This window comes from Aedes aegypti, chromosome 3 (assembly GCF_002204515.2).
Source record: "Aedes aegypti strain LVP_AGWG chromosome 3, AaegL5.0 Primary Assembly, whole genome shotgun sequence".
Taxonomy (NCBI): Eukaryota; Metazoa; Arthropoda; class Insecta; order Diptera; family Culicidae; genus Aedes; species Aedes aegypti.
In genome coordinates, this window is record NC_035109.1 from 54,439,614 (window position 1) to 54,460,850 (window position 21,237).

The following is a 21,237-nucleotide window of genomic DNA, read 5'->3' on the forward strand; positions in this document are numbered from 1 at the left end:
GACGCCGAGCAAAATCAGCACTGCTGGTCTGTTGCCAAATCATTCTATTTTACTTCCGCTTATCTCTCTATAAAGGATCACTACTACTACAGGTCTATATATCGTGGAGTCCTCGGAAGTACAAAAACATCGACCCAACTCAATACAACACTTCGTTTGCAAATATGAACAGTAAGAGGCCTTTGCAATATTGACGAACTATCTATTGATGATTGGTTACACTTGTATATTCTAATGCCCATATTCGATAGAGATTTTAGAGGACCAAGGACTTCCCCACAAATTCATACAATACTCCGTCTACCCACAGAAATGGTAATGGGCCTTTGGAGTATTTGAAAACTATCTTCTAATCACTTATTATGGCCGTAGATCCAAAGGCTTTTATTCAATGGAGTCCTTTGAACATCCGTATAAATCAATAAAATATTCCGTTGACTTAAATGAATGGTTAAGAGACTGTTCCATATTAAAAAACTACCTATAGACCATTGATCACGTTTGTAGATTCAAAGGCCTCTATTCAATGAAGTCTTTGGTGGACCTAGGTTATCGGTACAAATTATAACAATACTCATTTTACTGCTATATATAGATAAGGGCCTGTGCCATATCAAAAAAGCATCTATTGATAATTGGTTACGCTTGTAGATCCTAAGACCTATATTCGATATAGATCTTGGAGGACCTAGGACATCCACACAAATTATTACAATGCACTGTTTACTCACATGAATGGTTAAGGGCCTGTGGAGTAATTGAAAAGTAACCGCTTATCTCTAATTACGGTCGTAGATCCCAAGGCCTATATTCAATGGAGTCCTTGGAGGACCTAGGACATCGGCACAAATTATAAAAATACTCATTTTGCTACTATGAATAGATAAGGGCTGTGCCATATCAAAAAAAAAAAACATCAAAGGATCGCTAAATATGCCAGTACATTGCAGGTATATATTCCAGGAAGTTTTTGGATGAACTAGAACACATGTTGTACTCACTTAATTACCAAAACTTGGATCTGACAATACAAACGCTTCATAAAAATATAACAATCTTCTAGGGTCCAGTATTGAGAGGCATTCTTCTACATAGAAATGATAAATTGGTAAAACCTCGTTTTACGAACTTAGCTCTCTCGTTTTACGATTCAATTTACGCACCAACTCAATTTGCGCACCCCCGATCTAGTTCGTAAATTGAGGTTACAGTGTATCGAATAATTGAGACCAACCTTAGCAAAAGTAGGAATTGTTAATGAAAAAATATTAAGCCAATCAGAAATAAATGTATTAATCACAGATTTAGCTAAAGAAAGTATTACAGCTCGTTCAGCCATAGAAGCCATTTCATATGCCACAACATCAGTAGTCTCGAATGACTTAGAGATTGCTCTCATCATCAAAATGCCGAAATTAGATTCAAGGAATTTCAACAAAGTGCAACTCATCCCAATTGTTTTTGACCAGAAACAAATACACATACCAAACCCGTTCTATCTCATCCACAACAGCGAGATTTATCAGGTCAACTCAGTTGAACCAACTATTTATGAAAGTCGAGAAACTCGTTTGGATAACCTATCTGAATGATCAACATCTATTTATAAATTCATTAATGAATTTCACCCTCACCTCTAATTGTGGAATAACAAACAGAACTCTCTCCGGATCTTTCCTACTCCATTTTAATAATTGTCATGTGAACATAAACAATGTTCTGTACGACAAAAGAACCCAGACACTTCCAGGAAAACCGATTCAATTACCATTGAATGGAATAGAGATTAAGATGCACCAAGAAATTCTCAATATTAGTTTGGAACATCTCCATAAACTACAACAACAGACCAGGAAAGAATTGGGTAAAATTCGTTTATCATCCATAAGTCTGCATTGGCCTCATTGGTTTTTAATCGAAGGAATATCATTCTCCCCGTTCATCATTGCATCAACAATTCTATTATGTTATTTCAGAAAGAGAATCATCATTAACAACCTTCCTCAAATTTCAAAAGCAATTAGATCAAGAACAATCACCAACTACTTTCCACAGATTTCAAAAGAAATTAAATCAGGACATCAACAAACTACTTTTCGAAACCTGGCACCAGCAGAATTGATTCAGATGGAACCTCATCACTAAGGCGGGAGGAGTTAAGTATTGAACCAGGCTGAAGCCGTAATGGATAACAACAGACGCCGATTACAACGAAAATAAACAACGAGTCGGATAGCAGAATAGACTCAACAACAAGTGGCAAAGCAGTAGATCAGAGCTGTAATATATTGATTGGAATAAAATTAAAACCAGTTTGAGTTAGGTCGTCGATCGAACTAGTTGTATTACTTTTTTAAAAAGAAAACCCGAAGCGAAAGCGTTTAACTCGCGTATGCAGCTGCGACTTCCGGTTGCTTAAGCCGCTCTAGGTCGAACCGGGGTGGTCGTCGGTACCGTACGTTGTTAACGACGGAGAGTTTTGGGCGCAGTTTGACCATCACCAGATAGTGGTCAGAGTCGATGTTAGCGCCACGATAGGTCCTGACGTCGATAATGTCGGAGAAGTGCCGTCCATCAATCATAACGTGGTCGATTTGTGATTCTGTCTGCTGTGGTGATCTCCAGGTGTATCAGTATGGAAAGCTGTGCTGGAAGTAGATGCTGCGAATGGCCATATTCTTGGAGGCGGTGAAATCAATTAGTCGTAGGCCGTTTTCGTTCGTCAGCCGGTGGACGCTGCACTTTCCAATCGTCGGTCCGAACTCCTCCTCCTGGCCAACCTGAGCGTTTAGATCTCCTATGATGATCTTGACGTCGTGGCTTGGGCAGCTGTCGTACTCGCGTTCGAGCTGCGCGTAAAAAGCGTCTTTATCATCAACTGTGCTTCCGGAGTTAGGGCTGTGCACGTTTTTTATGCAGAAGTTGAAGAACCGCCTCAACTTCTTTGAGCTCAACTTGCACATTCTTTCATGGATCTGCCACCACTCGATCACGCGCCTCTGCATATCACCCATCACTATAAAAGCTGTTCCCAGCTCGTGTGTGTTGCCGCAGCTCTGGTAGATGGTATGGTTACCTCTAAACGTTCGCACCATTGATCCCTTCCAACACACTTCCTGCAGCGCTACGATGCAGAATCCGCGGTCCTTCAGCACGTCGGCGAGTATGCGTGTGCTCCCGATGAAGTTGAAAGGTTTACAGTTCCTCGTTCCGAGCTTCCAATCGCTAGTCCCTTTCCGTCGCTGTGGCCTTTGCCGATTGTCCCGGTTCGTATTCTCTCGATGATTATTCGTGGCTTGTTTTTTTTACGGCTGGCTTGCAGGGCCTGACACCAACCCCCTAGATTTCCGGAGGACCATTCCCCCTAAATGTTCGGAGGACCATAGTGCGCAGTTCTGCTTAGAGTCCTTCTCTGGCACTCGGACGATGATCAGCCGCCCCTGACATGGGGAACAAACGCTGTTTTGAGCCGCTCGTAACAGAGATGCAGACGCTCTAGGTTTGCAGAAGCAAAAGCAAAAGCAAACCCCCCCCTTTTCCTATCAGCATACGACCAAAGTTCCGACCGGGGGTTGGTTACCCGGTCTTCCCCAAGGTTACTCGTACCCCGTCCAGTACCGCGAGGAGGTAGGGATAGGAGTTACTGGAAAGGAGGCTAAGGACCGCACAGAGGGGACTATTTTATTCCTTCAGATACGCGAAATAGGTGGTACGAGGTGGTACGCCATGCCCAGCCATTTACCAACCACAGCGTCGCATTACGTTTGCTGAAATTTGATTGCAAACGGCTGTTTTGTTGTTATGAAATAGCGGTGGACGTTTTGCCACATGAGTAGATTTAAGCTTAAGCCCTTCAACACGCTTTTTTAGGATAAATTCAATATTTTTTATCGCATGGAATACAAACTATAGGAGTACACAAAGTTATTCTCGGTGATAGCTTTTCAAAGGTATGGTTTAGGTATTTAATAAGGTATTTATCGACCTGAAAAGTGACCTAGAAAATCACACAAAGTTGCAACAAAAACAGGAGAAAAAATAAATATAAATAGAGTAGCATTTTCACACATTTTCTATTATCTCGGTTAAAAAAATCTTTCACTGATCAATGTAATTGGTATCATGTGAAATAACACTTTTTTCCTGTCCAAGGGTAAAAATCACTAGAATTGAAATCCATCGCATCTTTTCACATTAAAGAAAAAATATTCAAACCTTTTATTAAATATTATGTTGTCAAACTACCAATCTAACATTATAAAACCAGAATGAATAACATAACTGAATATTTAATATTAAAATGTCTCAATCTTAATACACATTTAATTAACATTTAACTATCATTAAAAGTTTTCGCCTCGCTACGGCACCAAACAATGGTAAAACTTTTAAACACGGCAAATGTTACCGAAATCCGCTAAGCACGTCCTCACCGACTCCTCCGCTACATGAGTGGCCTTATGCGGAGGCACAGCGACCTGATAGAACAGGTTGATTCCTTTGCTGAACGATTGTGCTGCTTCACCTAAACGCTCCTGGGTCATTTTCTTTGCCCCCTCATCGTACAGATCCTCACACTGGCGCAAGATCTTGAAAGTGCTCTCAAAGTCGGCATTCTTCTTGCATTTGTAGCATTTTCCCTTTGGTGCATACGGAAGCACACCGGGACATTCTGGTTGAGGGCAGCGAAGTTTTGGTTTGTCGTTCATCTTATCAAACACCGGCCAATCCTCGAAGCACGCTTTGCAGTCACATTTGAACCAATAGCGAGAACGAAGCACCTTCTGCCTGACGGGCAACGGTTGTCGCAAGAAGTGCATGCCGTAGTTCTCCGGAACCAAACTACCCTTGGTCAGAGGGCGATTTGTGTGCAATATCATAGTTGACTTGACGAAAGTTCGTGAAACACCCGAGTGGCAATCGTGATTCAGCATGGCTCCAGTCTTGTACACTCCAACTCCGATGTACTGCACTTTGGCCGAATCGACACGATGATCTCCGGCTATCTTCACTTCATAGATTTCATGGGCGTTGAACTGAAGTGCCTGCAGCAGTTCCAGAATCACCCCACCAACTTTAGCTTCAATCGGTGTTGGCTCAGCGGCTTCCGTCTTACGGCGACCGAAAAACTCCGACTTCTGGAGACATCTCAACAAAAATGCTGCCATCAAAGTTCGCCGGAAGTAGTCCTCATGACTTCGCTTTTCCGCATGAGAGCACAGTGCTAAATTCTTGGTTATTTCGGCTGCTTTTTCCGGGCTACCAGCTTGGGTGACCAGTCGAAATGCCAAATGGCACAGAATCGACATGCCAGAACCAATCATCAGATCCAGATATTGACACTCGAAACGGTGGTAACCTGCGCAGGCACGATCCCGACATTCCGGAGAGCAAAACGCCACGCCACAGCATTGCTCGCAAGGTACGGAAGCAACCAATCTGAAAAGAAACTGTGAGATATTGTGGACATTATGATCAACGCATTCGAACCTACCTGGTGAAACACTGATTGCAATGCGTGCCGAAGTACTTTGGGTAGAGGCACGCTCCGTAAGCCGGCTCAACCAGAACCGTTTCGCCAGATTTCAGATCCTCAGCAGCCACGATATAACGTCCCCTGTTGGAATCCTCGAGAGAACCACTGAGAGAAATTTTCTTAGAGGCACCCATTAGTTCTTCGTTTACTCCTCCCGAAAGCTCCGGAAGAACCGGCTCTGGTTCTTTGGGTTTCATTGCAGCGTCTTCGGCCTTCAGTGTTCTCAAGTCCTCCAAATCTTCTCGCAGCCGCTGCAATCTGTAATCGTCGAAACCAGCGAGTTGGTGGAATAACTTAGCCGACACTTCAGCTCGTTTCATATCGTCCATAACTGTAATGGGGAATCTTTCAAGAAATCACTTGGTTTAAGATCCAATGAGCGTAGCCAGAGGAGAGCAGGGATCGATAAAAAAATCATCAAATATCGCAAGATTTATATTTTGTAAAAGCTTCACTTGTTGGCTCCAGAGTTTCATTGATTTTCGACGAAGTTGAGACAAATCGAATCAGATGAATTGTATGCGATAGTTATTTCAAAATTATTCTCTACTCATCAGAATAATTCAACAGTCAACTAACTGTTTCATTATTTAAGCAATTGATGAGCTGTCAAATTAATAAATACTCGATCTATGTAAGTCGTGGTGAAAAAAGGGTTACTCGGTGCCCCGCCAGACCGTTATTAACAAAAAAAAAAAAAAAACAATTCAGCATTGCTTATCCATGAAGGCTTATCTGCATTCATCGATTTCTCTACATCGCTGCTTTCTTTGCGTTATTGCAGAAAAATGATTATCTTTTCGTAACATATTTTTGTGCTAATAACAGGAAATATTGCAGAATTATTAGCAAAAAAGAGGACCGTTGAAGAGAAATCGCTCATGTCAGTAAGGCCTTGTTGAAGTAACAGTATGAAATTGTTCATTAAAACTGAGTAAGGGTTCAATTCCTGAGATCATTTTTTTCGGGACCAATTTAAAAAATATCTCGGCTTGCTCAAGAGAGAAATCTTGATTTGATAGGACCTTCATTTGAATCTGTTGATTAAAATTTCAATTCAATTCATAATAAAATTAAATAATAGCACCGAACAAACTAGACGTTCAAGAAGTTAGCCAAAATATTCTCAACCAGTAAATAATTGTTACTGTTGTTAAAATTAGAAATATTTACAACTAACTTAACTTATCTGAGTGGCTTAAGTATTTTTTTAATCTTTATTATAGTGGCTTTTCGCCCTATTCTTATTCATATAAGCGTAACAATGTTTTAAACGCCATTTATCAGTTTTCTCTTGCGCATCAACTTTATCGTTTCGTGGAGCCAGGTTTCGTGTCCGTTAGATGAAGGAGATGTTAGTTTTCAATTGCTTCATACATTTCCGCATCTCGAATCTCTTGATCAGAATAATGATAGTCCTTGAGCTACTGAACAACTTTGCCGAAGATGCCATCTTTGTAAGTGGTCAGGATCCTGTGCCTGGTGGCACAATTCCTCTTAAGCAGTGTTGCCAACTACGACAAAAATTTTAACCCTTAATGAAAAACTGGATTACAGTTGAAGAGTATTGCTTTATTGCTAAGCATTCTATTTTTCTGTTCCGCTCAAGTTTTATGGTTTTGATCTTTTCTTTATTCTTCTTAAACAGTGTTTAAGAAGAATAAAGAATCCTTCAACTTTGGTGAACATTCGGTATCGTTATTCTTGAAAATTTTTGGTATTTGCATATCACACCCCATAAAATTGGCTCCTTTAATAACAATCGAGCAGTGTCGCCATCTTTTACCAAAATATGAAAACTTGAACGGCCATTTTGGAATGTTCTCAATCCATGCTTCAATTTTGCCGAATATCTCGAATCAGTATTTCCGCATCTAGACGTCGCTTTTTTTCAAAAACATACACTGATAGGCAAAATAAAGTGCGCACCTTACCAGTTTTCGAATTTCACTCATTGATTTGGTTCAAATTAAAGTTAACACATTTAAATCTTTTTTGATATTTTATTTTTGATATTCTTTTAAAGTTGCACTTACGAAATTTTGATAAAAAAAAGAAAAAGAAAAAAAATCGAAGATACCTATTTTTTGCAATTTGTGTTTTAAGGTTTGATTTCGATTTTTTCATGAAAATAAAAGTATTTTTTTCAGTGTATTTTTTTTACAAAGCCTATTTGATTGTCTACCATCCCTACTCAGACACTATTTCTCTATAACAAACGGTTTCCGAGGTACAATTTTTTTTAAATGGTGGTGCCAAAAATACATACGCCCTTATCAGAAGTTACTCTCGATTCTAAACGATCCCCAATTATATGAGATGATTTTCGTCTCATATACTTAATACATCTGCGCAGTTTCATCCAAATCGGAATGGTACATGTCAGATTTCAGCATTTTATGGACGATTTCGCGTGGAACCGCTCGGCAGCATCAAGTCTCGGGACATCAAGAATCTAAATTTCAAATTTTCAAGCACATTATATTTAATAAAGAAAAGTTGACTGTATTGTTTCCAGCACTCGTAAACGTTTTTTGTATCGTTTTGTCAAACTATTTTGGGAAGCTGTACCAGGATGGAGATGCTTTTCAAGTAGGTGGTTTATGGATTTTTTTATTTTTTGGTAGGCTACCGTATTTCTTAGGTTTTTCCGATGACTTTTTCTTGACCGCAACAGAAACAAAAGACATCATCGATGAATATTACAACTTCTGTGATTTTCAATCAAGCCGCGAAGACTTTCACGGGTGGAGCTCTTGGAATAGAATGAATGCTCGTTAAAAAACAAGAGGTCCACATTGGACCATATCAAAAGGTCCGGATTGGACCAACACACATTTTGTGATTTTCAAACTAGTTGAGCACAAACAGTGCATAGATATATCAAAACCATATGATCAGATGAAAGTTTGGGCCTGGGAATGGCCCCTGTGACTTCCGGGATGCTTTTATGCCTAAAACGCTTTTGTTGTTTCTGGACTGGTTCAGTGCGTGAAAGCAGTATTTTATTAGGTGTCCTTGAAAAGCTGGAGATTGATTTTGTGGCCGATGGAACCGGAGTATCCGGTCGAGTGGATTTGGAGGTATGCTGAGCAGTTGAAGTTCTTATTGTTCGTTTATTGATTGTTGGGTTAATGCGGCTCTGGTTTGGTGATGCTGAATCGGAGTCGGTAGAGATTTCGAGTTCGATTGACTTTTGGTTATTTTGCGTCAGATGGCTGTTTTCGGTGGATCAATCGCCATGGGAACTGATACTATGGACCAATGCACGAGTTCACTCGTTGACGTTTGAGCGGTGCCGTGTTATTTACGGGACCATGGGAACGGGTGAATTTGGCACCGCTCAAACGTCAAATTAGTGAACTCATGCATTGGTCAATGGACCAATGCACGAGTTTACGAATTTGACGTTTGAGTGGTGCCATATTCACTCGTTGCTATGGTCACTCGAAAAACATGGCACCGCTCAAACGTCAACGAGTGAACTCGTGCATCGGTCCATAGAGGCCTGTACTGATGTTGGCGGCTGATTGGTGAGAGCTTCGATTTGCTTTGATTGGGTTGCTATAATGGCTCGTAATTCCTCTATTTCCAATCTATCCACTACGTCAGTTAATAGATCGACTTCCCTGATGAGTTCCACTATGGTATCGTTATTACCTACTTCAATGGTTTTGGAACAAGATTTTTCTCAACTACTGCACGAGCTGCTGGATACGATAGTCCTTAGTCAATTTTAACCCGTGAATCGTGTTTTTCATTTTGTAGAACGGACATGAACGGCTAGAGATGGCATGTTCTTTAATTTCACATTGCTTGCAGTAGTTTTGGTATGGCCAAAGCACCAGCAATTGAAACATTGCATAGGGCTAGGGTAGTAGGCCAGTGATGGAAAGTGGCGAACGCTTCATCTGAACTGGAACAAAAACAAAACCAAACGCTCCCGAGCGTCAGAGCGTTGGCTTACTCGCATCTGTCGACTCCCGAGTAACTGAAGCAAAAAGTGATTCGCGAACGTGTTCGGAGCTGCTCAGAGTCATATTGTGCTTTTGGGAAAAAAGCTGCTTACCCTCCGAGATTTATGGTTTTCAAGGGCTTTTGACCATAAACTAGTAGTTTACTATCGATATGATGGTTATACAATTAATTTGTCTGTCAAAACCATAATAAATCACACCTTGCTCGGTTACTCGCGAGTAAACGCTCGCGAGCTTGTTGCTACTTCTTTTGACATGTTCTCCCGAGCAGACGGGTGCGGGCTTACTCACACCTAACCAGATCCCGAGTCTGTGATGTTTGTTATGCGTTGGTATACACTCGTGAGCTGCTTCGTGATGCGAACTTTTCCGGCGGTGGTAGTAGGCTTAGTACGGCACTGAATGTACCCTCGATGTGGTCCGGTAGATTAATACAACAGCAGGTCAAAATGGTCAAAAGTTCTCTCTTCCATTTCCGGCTCCACGAGTTATCCTCCGTACATCTCTAACTCCTTGCTCGTTCAATTGCTAGGCGCTTCGGTTCAGTAATATCCATAACTTCGTGACAGCTCACTACGTATCGCGTTGAGTTTAGTGCCGGATGTTCGGTGATCTTCACCGGTGTGCCGTCAATCAGTTGCGTCATGGTTAGTAGGCAGTTGAACTGCCTGAGGCTTCTTACCTTCAAAGCATAAGCATTGGCGTAGGAACAGGGGGGGGGGCAGGGGGGCCAGCCCCCCCCCCCCAGAGTCTTCCAGGCCCCCTCCAGAATTTTGAATGAAAATATATATGAAAAAAAAAATTATTTACATAATTCTAAAGTGAAGTAAAATCTTCTGAATCTATTGATAAACATTCTTTAGTAGTTACGTTCTTTTATTTTGTTCAATAATAGTGGGAAAACCTAGCTTGTCGTGCGGTTCTGAATTCGTTGAATTGTGCAACCATCGAAAAATTAATCGTCCTGCTGTCGTTCGACATCTCCGTTTCAAATACTCTGATACTAAAAAGCGTCAGTATCCTAGAAAATCGGTTCCTTAAATTCGTATATGTTCTTGGAGGGTGCCCTGATCGAGGTGTCCGGTGATGATGATTGTCCCCATAAGATTTCTTTAAAGAAATTCATTGATAAAAAGGTCTCGGCAAAGAAAAATAAGCAAAATTACTAAAGGAACTTCCAAGACGTAAAATAGCTGCAATTATTGGCGAAAAACAAGGCCTAATTCAAAACATATCTCTCCAAAGAATTTTGAACTTACCTAAGGCTTCTAAAAAAATTAAAAAAATCGACCATTATTTTTTATTCTAGCAATGTGTTCTTTCTTTGTTTTCGCTTCATTTTGTTTAATAATTTCGTATGAACGAACTTTTTGATTTATCTCTAAACTAAGTTTTACCAAGTAAGTTTTTCACAGTCTCAAGAATTTTAGTGATCAAATTCGTTAATGTATATCGAAGAGAGGTTTATAGCTTTTGCTTCAAATCTTTTAGAAAATAGTCAAATAATATTGAGAATTGCTAAAAATTTGTAAACCTTTAAAAAGTTTAAACTTTGCCCTAACATTTTTTACAAAATAATCGTTGATTCTGTCAAATTCCTTCATATAGGGGAATATACGTGTTCTTGGCAGTCTAAACCGATGTCGCGATTCTTTTGCAATTTTCTCGAACATCAGCAGACAAATTACGTTTTTGCCTTTTTACATGTATGCGCTGCTCAATCCTCTATCAATTCTAGCCGATAGACTTGTTACTTGTTACTTGTTGTTCGAAAAACCAATATCCGTGTGACTAATGTCGGCAGCCTTAAATATTCTCTTCGGCAGATTTTCCATAAGAACTGTAGGCAAATCTCCAAATCAGTCGCACTTTGAGGCGTGTTCATTTGAATTGATGGCATCTATGGTGAAATTGTTCGTCCAGTCTCGGCAATCTCGTCAACGGGAAGCTGACAAAACAAAGAAACATCTGAATGTTTTCATTGATGTATTTTGAAGGAAAAATACTGTGTATCTGGTATTTGAAATTTGGTTGCCTATAATAGTCCAATGGTGACGAAGCCGTAAATGACCCTAGTTTTCCCAAAAAAGTTATTAAAAACTTTTTCGCAAAGTTCATTATAAGTCCTTCAGAAATATTTTTAAAATGCATTGTAGATTGCGTTACTCCTTTGTTTTTTTTTTTGTTAACTCTACTTCGAATCCCCAGATTCTACAGGAATTATATACGAAAAGTATTTTTGGAATGCCTTTTGGCTTCGAATCTCCAGAAGAAATTTATTGAAAAATCCCAGGCATATTTTTGCTTCCGAAATTAGAAATTCAGCAAAATAATTGGGCAGGGATTAATTAAGAAATTCATGAAGAAATTTGTGAAGATCTTCCTTAAAACAATGTTTCAGAAATTGTTTTATAAACTCTGCAAAAAATCTATATTCTGGAATTGAATTCTTGTACATTTTCAAGGAGAATCCCTAGAGGCTTTTTGGCTTAATTATGAAGATTGAAGATGGAGCTCCTTGAGAATTTTTTTAATGATTTGAGCGATTTCAATTATCCTGCAGTTTATTATTTATTTATCCAGCCCATTGATTCACCTCTAGAGAAAAAAATATAGATAATCACTTATTTTTGGTTGTTTCGATCTGATTTAACATTTTGTTGTTTCTCCTTCCTTCACATGACGTATTCTTAGGCACCTTCGTACAAAAAATTGTACTCCAAAAAGCAATATTTTAAAGAATCTAAAGGAGAAAAATGAATTCCAGGAGTTTTAAAATTTTCCAGAGTTTTTATACGTATGGCTCCTGATTTCCGAAAATATTTCAGGAATTCCTCAACGAATTTTCAAAGTTATGCAAAAATTTACTCCAAGTTTTAAATTATGAATATTATGAATGCTATAAAACATCTTTAGCAGAGTTCTTGATAAAAACCGCCAATATTTTCACCTTCAACTTTTACTGTTCTACCACAATTTTGTTATTTCTCCTTTCTTCACACGACGTAGTCTTAGCCAACTTCGTATAAAAATTCGTACTCCATTCCGACTCAATTTAGAAAAAAAAATTCCCCGACCTTCCAGTAATTTTTCAGAAACATTTAAGAGTACTGAATTTGGTTTAAAGACGAAATAAAAATAAAGGTGTCGGGCTCAGCGCTACATTTTGTTTACCAAGTTTGGCATATCGCAGTACACTTTCTACAACATTCTAGATTTTTGAACAGGTACTTCAAATAATTCTTCGCGAAGATTTGTTACAATTTATTTATTTTAACACTTCAGTTGTCGCGCTGTTGTATTTTGTACAACATTGTTGAAAAAACCTCGCTTTTCGTTCACAAGTGCAGCGTGGTGGTTTTGACGGTAGCAACGACTGGAAGGTTAATAATAAATTTTGGACTTTCGATATGAATTATGCCTTGGTTTTCTTCCCCGAAGAATTCATCAGAAGATGCTTTTAAAAATCATTCAGGGATTTATTATTGTTCTAATAAAAACTTGTCGTGCCTCCAGCAATGCTGTGAGGAACTGCTCCAAGAATTCAATAATCGATTCTTCTAAGAGTATCTTCAAGAAATCTCACAAAATTTCAATCTATCATAGCAGAAATTCTTTTTAGAGAATTTCTAGATTCTTAAGAATCTTGAAGCAGGGAAAAAGCACTAAAATTTCGACTCACAAGAATTCGGTAAACGTTCGGTAAATGATACATTTTTAATTTCACCGGAAAAGGCCGATGAAATTGTCAATTACATTAAATTTATGATAGCGGGTATGATCCAGACATAGCAAATTGCAAAGAATCGCAGATTGAACACTTAAGAAGAATTTCAGAAGAATCTCCAAAATATCTGAAGAATCTCCAAAATATCTGAAGAATTTTTTGTGTTCATTCTGCGATTCTAAACATCAGTATAGGAAAACTTCTGATGAAAATCCTAAAGTAACGCTTGGAACCTTATTCATCACATTTTCAAAATTTGAAATTCCGAGGATTTTTTATAGATAGTAGAATATAGTTTACTTTACCATACATAACAGCGCCTTATCAATGGTTAATAGCTAAGATTGATTACCCATTTCGTCCAACAAATTTATCGTATTCAATAATTTGCAGATAATCAACTCGTTTGATGTTGTAATATAGATAGAAAATTGATAATTTTCCCTGACCTGTAGTGAAATTCCCAGACTTTCCAGGTCAAAAATTGGATCCCCTGACATTCCCTGAATTTCCAGGTTTTTCCAGGTAGTCGACAACCTGACTTTAAGAATTTCAGAGAGATTTTTGAACACAATTTTGGTAGTATTTATTGTAATATTTCTTGGAGAAATCCTTGGTAATTCTAAAAAATCCTTAATACATTATTAATGAACAAATTAATGATATTTTCAACAATTAAAATTTATGTGTGATAAGTACGTAGTTTAGCTTCATGGAGAAATGTTTAAAATTCGGATGTCTTCTTTCAAGCAATTTGATACAGTTTCTTCGAAAAATTCCAGATTATAAAGGTATTATTATTATTATTATTATTATTATTATTATTATTATTATTATTATTATTATTATTATTATTATTATTATTATTATTATTATTATCATTAATATTTATTCAGGACACTACCATACGTGTGGCATTCGTGTCAAATTTTCCGTAATGAAAATCGAAATTTACAAGCATTACTGATATTCAGAGATAAAAGCCGATATGAGACAAAAACACAAACAGATAAAATCGACGCAAATTTTCGCAAACTACGAAATTAGCGAAAATCATGATTTTTACTTCGGTAAATCAAGAACTTTGTAGGCCCCCCCTAGGCCCCCTCCAGGAAAAAATCCTAGCTACGCCAATGAGCATAAGTGACCCTGTTTGCTTCTGGAAAAACATCTTCGACACGCTCACAAACGTAGCACTGCACCGATTTACGGATAACGAAGGGTGCATTTTGGAGGAGTCGATCAACACTTAAGATCCTTAATAAAAGAAACTCTCCATGATTTTGTTCGGTATCCATTAACGGAGGAAGTGTTGCTGCTGTATACGATCCGTCAATTTGACTGGGATATACTCCTTCTGGGGGGTCATCTCTCCATGACGAAGGGGTCCCCATGAACTGACCGACATGGCGGCTCCCGAAGAAGAAGAACCACTACAACTACATGCAAGAATCTCGTGCACTAGGCGACAAGAATTTACTGTCCACTTTACGTGAACCAGAAACTGTATTCAAGAAAATATTTTCGATCACTTCACATCAAGAATTAGTGGGCTGTTGCGTGTTGTTCAGTGTTTATATTTTCTTCTCATTCTCTTCTCATTTCTCACTTCTATTCCGGGAGAAAGTCTCACTTATTATCTCGTTACTTCGGCTGACGGTCGAGAGAAATATCACTGCTAACACTCACGGTATCGTTCTATGTTACCTACGTAACCCAGACTCACGGACCCCAAATATTACTCTCTCGAAAGAGATTCCGAAAGACTTCGGTCACCAACCGACGCGTTGGGAGGTAAGTATTACTAGCGAAATGCCCCGCACAAAAGTCAACAAGGTTCAATAGAGTTCAGTCTCACGAAACTGTCTTCGCTTTGAGGCTTTTCGAATGCGCTTTGGCGCAATAAATGAGATCTTGTGGAGTCTCACAGTACATCAATACCAATACCAAAATGAAGTATTTTTAATTTTGTTAAACATTTTTTTCATTCCATTATAATACCAAAATGAACAATACCTAATTATGGTGTGATACCAAAATATGGTATGCATGAGTTATTGCGAGTTATTCTTTCCTCCTCGGTTATGTAAACGCATTAAAATCGATAACCAAGCTTCTATTTGGCATCATTGTAGTTGAAATGTGATTAAAGAATGTTAGTAGAGAACGTGGGTTAGATTTTGTTCAGATAATAACAAAATTTATGGAAAATTTCACCTGCAAAAGTGTTTTAGTTCAAACATGTAGGACAAACATTATTTTAAGTTTGTAAGAATTAGTATACAACAATATATGATCAAATGTTGATGAAAATCCGTTCAAATATCTCTGATTTCCTTTGAATTTATGGAGTCATACCACCAAAAAGACTTTATTTAAAAACTGGCGTGGTTTTAAAATTTTGGTGGTTAAACTACGGTGGTTTTAAAATTTTGCCTAGACGTGCAGCTTAGCTATAGAAAACGACCGGTGAGCACAATTTTTTATGTAATTTTTTTTCTGAAAACAACGGTCTGGGAAGCACCATGTAACACTTTTTTTCCTAGCAGCAATGCTCCAAGTCTTTACCTGGAATCCAGCCTAGGTTGTTTTTCTAGGCTTTCTCCTCCCTTCCCTTCCGAAGTCCTGGCTACGCCCATGGTGAATTCTTCATCGGTCCATACTTACGCGCATAGCACTTGGCCATCTTCCCATAGTACTCTCCATTGGCTTTCACCGGGAAGCCCGCTTTCGCTGCCATCTGCAAGTCCCGTAACGCATGCTTTCCGTCCAACATCCGAATCAGCACTTCGGCCCTGGTCCAGTACGCACAAGCCAGAGTCATTCCCTGATCTATGTGCATATCCACACCTTTACCTGGGGCTTTCATAACCGCTTGACTGGCCAACAGCAAAGCTTGCTGCACTTTACCCTCGTTCAACAGCTTGGTAGCCTGTTCACGTCGTTGCCAGCTGAATTTGGCATCTTTACCACGGAATACCGGCTTGACATGTTCCAGAGTACCCAGCACTTCGAAGCAAACCGCCGGATCTTCGTAAATTAGCTGCAACTTTGCCGCATCGTTTCCCGGTTGCACCTTGCCGAAAACGTCCCGCAGCCAGTGCTCGTGCTGCCCGGTGAAGTTCTCAGCTACTGTCCAGTAGAACGCATTGAAGAACCCTTCCTTCTGGGAGCTGAGGGTTTTATCACTGCACAGTTCCGTATACATAGGATCGCTATCCATTGAGGCCATTATGAGATTGGATTCTTAGTACGGAAAAAATGTCCAAGTCGACAAGACACGCACGGATGATGACTATTATTAGACTGTCTAGAACGAACGGTGTGTCTTCTAATGCGGTGGATTGTTAAGTGGACCTAAAGTCATGCTCTGCAGCTGGCAGTTGATTTGGCTGAAGAGCATGCGCATCCGAAGCAGCACGTGTTGGGCATGCGTCAGGTACTCATGTTAGTTGATAATTTGTATGTTTACTTACCATCGATCGGTATCTTTAGCATATCTAGTTGGCGCGTTTTTCTGCTTTCTGACGTTACGTCCCTACTGGCACAAAGCCTGCTTCTCAGCTTAGTGTTCTTATGAGCACTTCCACAGTTTTCAACTGAGAGATTTATTTGTCAATTGACCATTTTTGCATTCGTATATCGTGTGAAAAGTACGAAGATACCCTATGCCCAGAGAAGTCGAAAAAAAATTCCATGACGAATAGAGTTCATTCGCTAGGTGACGCTAGTAAAAAAATTTTACTCTTTTTAGCCCGGGACGAATTTTGAGCATTCAAATGGCCACCATTTGAAGAATAGCATATCAATTTATTTGAAATAAATGTGGTTAGTCGGTGTTATATCCTTGGATGAGGCATCGCCCTGACCACTCTCCCTTTTCTAGTAAACGGAAAAAAGCGTGATCTCGCCCTAAAACCATTGGTAACCGAGTATGTAGAAGTATGGTTAGAAGCAAATTAAAGGGTGTACGGATTCGAATCGCGACACACACAAATATTTGGCAAAATTCGCACGTACAACAAATCATCTTCAAACTTTCATGGAGCAAAATAAAACATGTTATGAATACAGTAAGGACCCGATTTTGTCAGCCCCTCAATGAATCTTAGGCTGACAAAATGGGGAACCTGACAAAATCGGGTCACTTTATTTTGTTCCTGTTTTTTTCAAATTTTGGCATGGTTACATGCAGTGCTGGGAATGGTAATAGTAGTAGGCTTGACTTTTCGCGAAAATCACGTGGCTCTTCCAGTACAGTAGTTCAAAAACGTGAATCTCATCAAGTAGCCTCTGTTGGGTGCACGAATTTTCTAAATCATGAGTGTCATTGAAGGCTCTAAATGCGGGAAATAGAACATTTTTCTACAGTAATTTCGGGTTGCCCTTAGCAACGGGTGTTTTGCAATTTTCAAGGCATTTGCCTACAGCAGCGATGGGCGTGAGTTTCACTGGCTTCGCTGACTGTGATTGGCTTTGTTTGGCTACTGTAGAGTGAGTTTCAGATTTTTTCCCAACCCTGGTTACATGGACTTGTAAGAGGGCGATGGACATGGGCGTAGCCAGTTTTTTTTTTATCAGGGGCTCCGCCCTCCTTTATATTGGTAATATCGATTTTTAACACTTAATAAAAGGCATTGCCATTGCCCCCTCTGGCTACGCCCATGCGTGCATGACATCAAACATCATCATCAATTTTAATGTAGATGTGGTAAAACATGACGATAATAATTTTTTGACAAATTTCAAATAGGCTGACGAAATCGGGTCAAAAAGCTGACAAAATCGGGGGTAGACAATATCGGGGGCTGACAAAATCGGGTCAGTACTGTGTTTGCCCATGTTTTTTTATTCAATTCCATATGCAAATGCACGAATTTTTCTCTTCACACTACTCATAAGGTCCTGTGCAACACTTCCCGAGGAGGAACAAAAAACTCCCCAATAACTTATGCATACCATTTTTTGGTATCATACCAAAATTAGGTATTGTTCAGTTGTCAATACCTCAATTTGGTATTATAGTGCTATTGAAAAAAATCTTTAAAACAATTAAAATACTTCATTGAGGTATTAAACAGCTATTGAGGTCTGCTGGAGGTATTGAACTACAATTGAAAAATTTCATTTTTATATAAAAATCCATCAATTATTGAGGTATTACAATACCTGATCTAGTTATCAATTTGGTGTTCGTAGAATATACTTGAGATATTATTTGAGGTATTTTACCTCTTATGCAGGGCTAATTCATACCTCATTCAGGTATGTAGTATTGGTAATTATCTGGTATGGAATACCTCAATTTGGTATTCAGTAGTTATTTTCTTCTGCTCGGGTTGGACCAACATTTTTTTGCGTGGCAGTCCATTTTTTGTGCATATTTTCTTCACATTTCACTTCGTTAGGATGATTCCGAATTGCCTGCTTCATGATGGCCCAGTACTTTTCAATTTTCCGCAGACTCCGTAGAATGTACCATTCCCAGCTTTTTGCTGATGGCACGATGATATAGATCCGGATGATCAAGGTACGAGCGCAAAATTTCTTTGCGCCGCTGCTGTTCTTCCGAATCTATTTTCAAAACGATTGCACATCTACTAATGAATCTAACACAGCGTGAATAAATGCACATTGAACAAATTACACCTTAAATTTCAATAGGAAATACCCAACGAGTGAAACTTACAGTCCTGTTAAAGAGGTGCAATTTGATTCCGTACACCCTTTAATGAACCAAGATAAAATTATTACCAGTGGAAGATAGAAAAGGATCTTCTCTTCTAGGATGAAGATAATGTAAAATAACGTGTAAATCCAGTTTTTTCGCTCAATAACAACAAGCTACACACTTAATTGTCAATGATTTTTTGGGCGAGATCATCTTATCATATAGGCAACGCAACGGATATTTCAAGATCCCGATCAAGATGGTGTATAAAAAATATAATTGAGAATCCAGTCGCTAGGTGTAGTCAGATAAATGATTAGTTTCTTTAACAAAGCCGTTCAGCACATTAAGGGCTATCTCGCGACGGACAATTTCGACACAAAGTTCACCGATGTGTATTTCCTGAAAGCTTTATACTGCTCAACTGTTTGCCTTATCCTGGAATATACATCGGTTGTATGGTCACCGTTCTACACGAACGAGATTCAACGAATGGGTTACTTGCATGCCCTGATTCACTACTCGCCACATATAAACGCACATGCGCTACTGTCTATGCACAAAACATCGCTAACACGTATGTATGTATGTATGTATGTATGTATGTACAATCCACCGCCCACTGACCGGCAGTGCTTTTATGGAAGAAATTTGTCTGCATATATTTGTTGACAGGCATTGCAGAATTCGCTCTCATTTGAGAATGAAGCACGATCAAAGCAAGCAAAGAAAAACATCCCATCTGTTGCGGTCCACGATCGTCATTGTATCGCAAGGTGTAACAAGTCTGATAAATGGAAGCAGCGAGCGAGAGCCCCAAAGAGAGAGCGATGATAAAATCTATTTTTCTCACTTGTTTACCGTTGGGGATAGATGTTTTTCTTTACTGGCATAATAAACAATCCACGAACTTCCAATAGCAATAGTGTTCCCCAGGCTTGGAGTATGTTTAGAGGGGTTTTATCATGCACTACTATCCCCCCTATCTGATCAAAGTTGTAGCAGTATACGATAAACAGTCTCTCATAAAGTGCAGCATGTTATGATAGTTACAGAGAGCGATACGTGGGAGATTCTCTCAATTTTCTCAGGATTCAATCCCTGTTTGTTGATAACATTAAATATCTCTATAGATGCAAACAACTTTAGCCCTGGAGATGGAAGGTGATAGCTCTACTGCAATTCCAACGACCCATTTCTAGAATGGCTGTTCATACACACACATTCTGAGGTCATTTTCATCACAGCAAGCCCCGCATGAGAACACCCAGATATATGGACATCTGAAATGAGTTCACACTTCCCGAATCGAAATAAGATTTTCGACTCTGGCACGCATTTAGTGATTTCAAAAGATTATATAGCTCAGAACGATCTCACCAGTTAATATTCTTGTTTTTACTATGGAAACCGGATTACTGCTTAACAATAACTGCAACTGCAAACAACACACTCGAAGCAACAAAACACTATTCAGCAAATTCTCAACAAATTCTTCTTTCAACATCCTATAGCAATTGATCGCGCCTCTTTCAGTCAATACGAACCACGCGCACCGCGGAAAAAAAAACGCTCACAAGTACGCTAAACCTTGCTTCAGCCATAGCGGAACCCTGCCCAGAAAAACTCGCATAAATCGGGAAACAAAATGTTGCACTCGAAGACGCGAACAGGTTGAACTCCATGGCTTCTGTCTTCACGAAAAACTCGCTTTCCACTTCTACAAATTCACTATTCGACATGTCTATTACATTTGAATTTTTCATTAAATCACTAAACACATTTTAGCATCACACAATTGTCTTCACATAATTTGCCGGGTGGCAGAGCACCATCAGCCGAATCCCACAAAACATCGCTAACACGTAACGCGAAAAATATTTGTATGGCGAAATGCATCTAACGAATTATATCTCAAAATTGGGAACTATATTCGAAAAAATATTTGGTACCGGTTATACATACAAAATAAATCGAGAAAATTCCTGTTGATCAACTGTGTACTAGAGCAAAGCAGGTAATCCATCGAGGCCGTTCAATGCAAATTCTTACGCTTCGCCCTTCGACGACTTAGGAGGAGAGATCTACTGAACTTACCAAGCTATGAAAGCCGCTGCAAACTTATTGATCTGGACCTTGTTGAGCCAACCGCTAACCTTTTTCAAGGATCAATTGATGCCCTCTGCTGCTCAGTTCATTGGACATCAACACTTATCACCGAAATATCCGGTTTCATCCTTTTTCTGAACATTCCTTCCGCAAGAACCAATTATGGCCTTCGCGAATCAATGCGTAGCATGTCCCGTAAGGGTAATTTTAGACAATT

At 39.2% G+C, this 21,237-nt stretch overlaps 1 protein-coding gene across 1 annotated transcript; it reads right to left on the minus strand.

Annotated features, from left to right (window-relative positions):
* Positions 1-4,269: 4,269 nt before the first annotated feature.
* On the minus strand, positions 4,270-16,579 carry LOC5579918 (SET and MYND domain-containing protein 4). The gene is made up of 3 exons (XM_001657842.2): positions 15,908-16,579; positions 5,495-5,867; positions 4,270-5,439 (listed from the first exon to the last, which is right to left on the minus strand). The coding sequence occupies exons 1-3, from the start codon at positions 16,470-16,472 to the stop codon at positions 4,389-4,391; spliced, it is 1,989 nt and encodes a 662-aa protein (XP_001657892.1). The 5' UTR covers positions 16,473-16,579; the 3' UTR covers positions 4,270-4,388.
* Between the last annotated feature and the right edge of the window lie 4,658 nt (positions 16,580-21,237).

Coding starts and splice junctions, on each gene's coding strand:
- LOC5579918 (XM_001657842.2), bottom strand. CDS start 16,472: ATGGCCTCAATGGATAGCGATCCTATGTATACGGAACTGTGCAGTGAT. Junction 5,868..15,907: donor GATGGCCAAGTGCTATGCGC/GTAAGTATGGAC, acceptor TCCCCATTACAG/TTATGGACGATATGAAACGA. Junction 5,440..5,494: donor TGCAATCAGTGTTTCACCAG/GTAGGTTCGAAT, acceptor GTTTCTTTTCAG/ATTGGTTGCTTCCGTACCTT.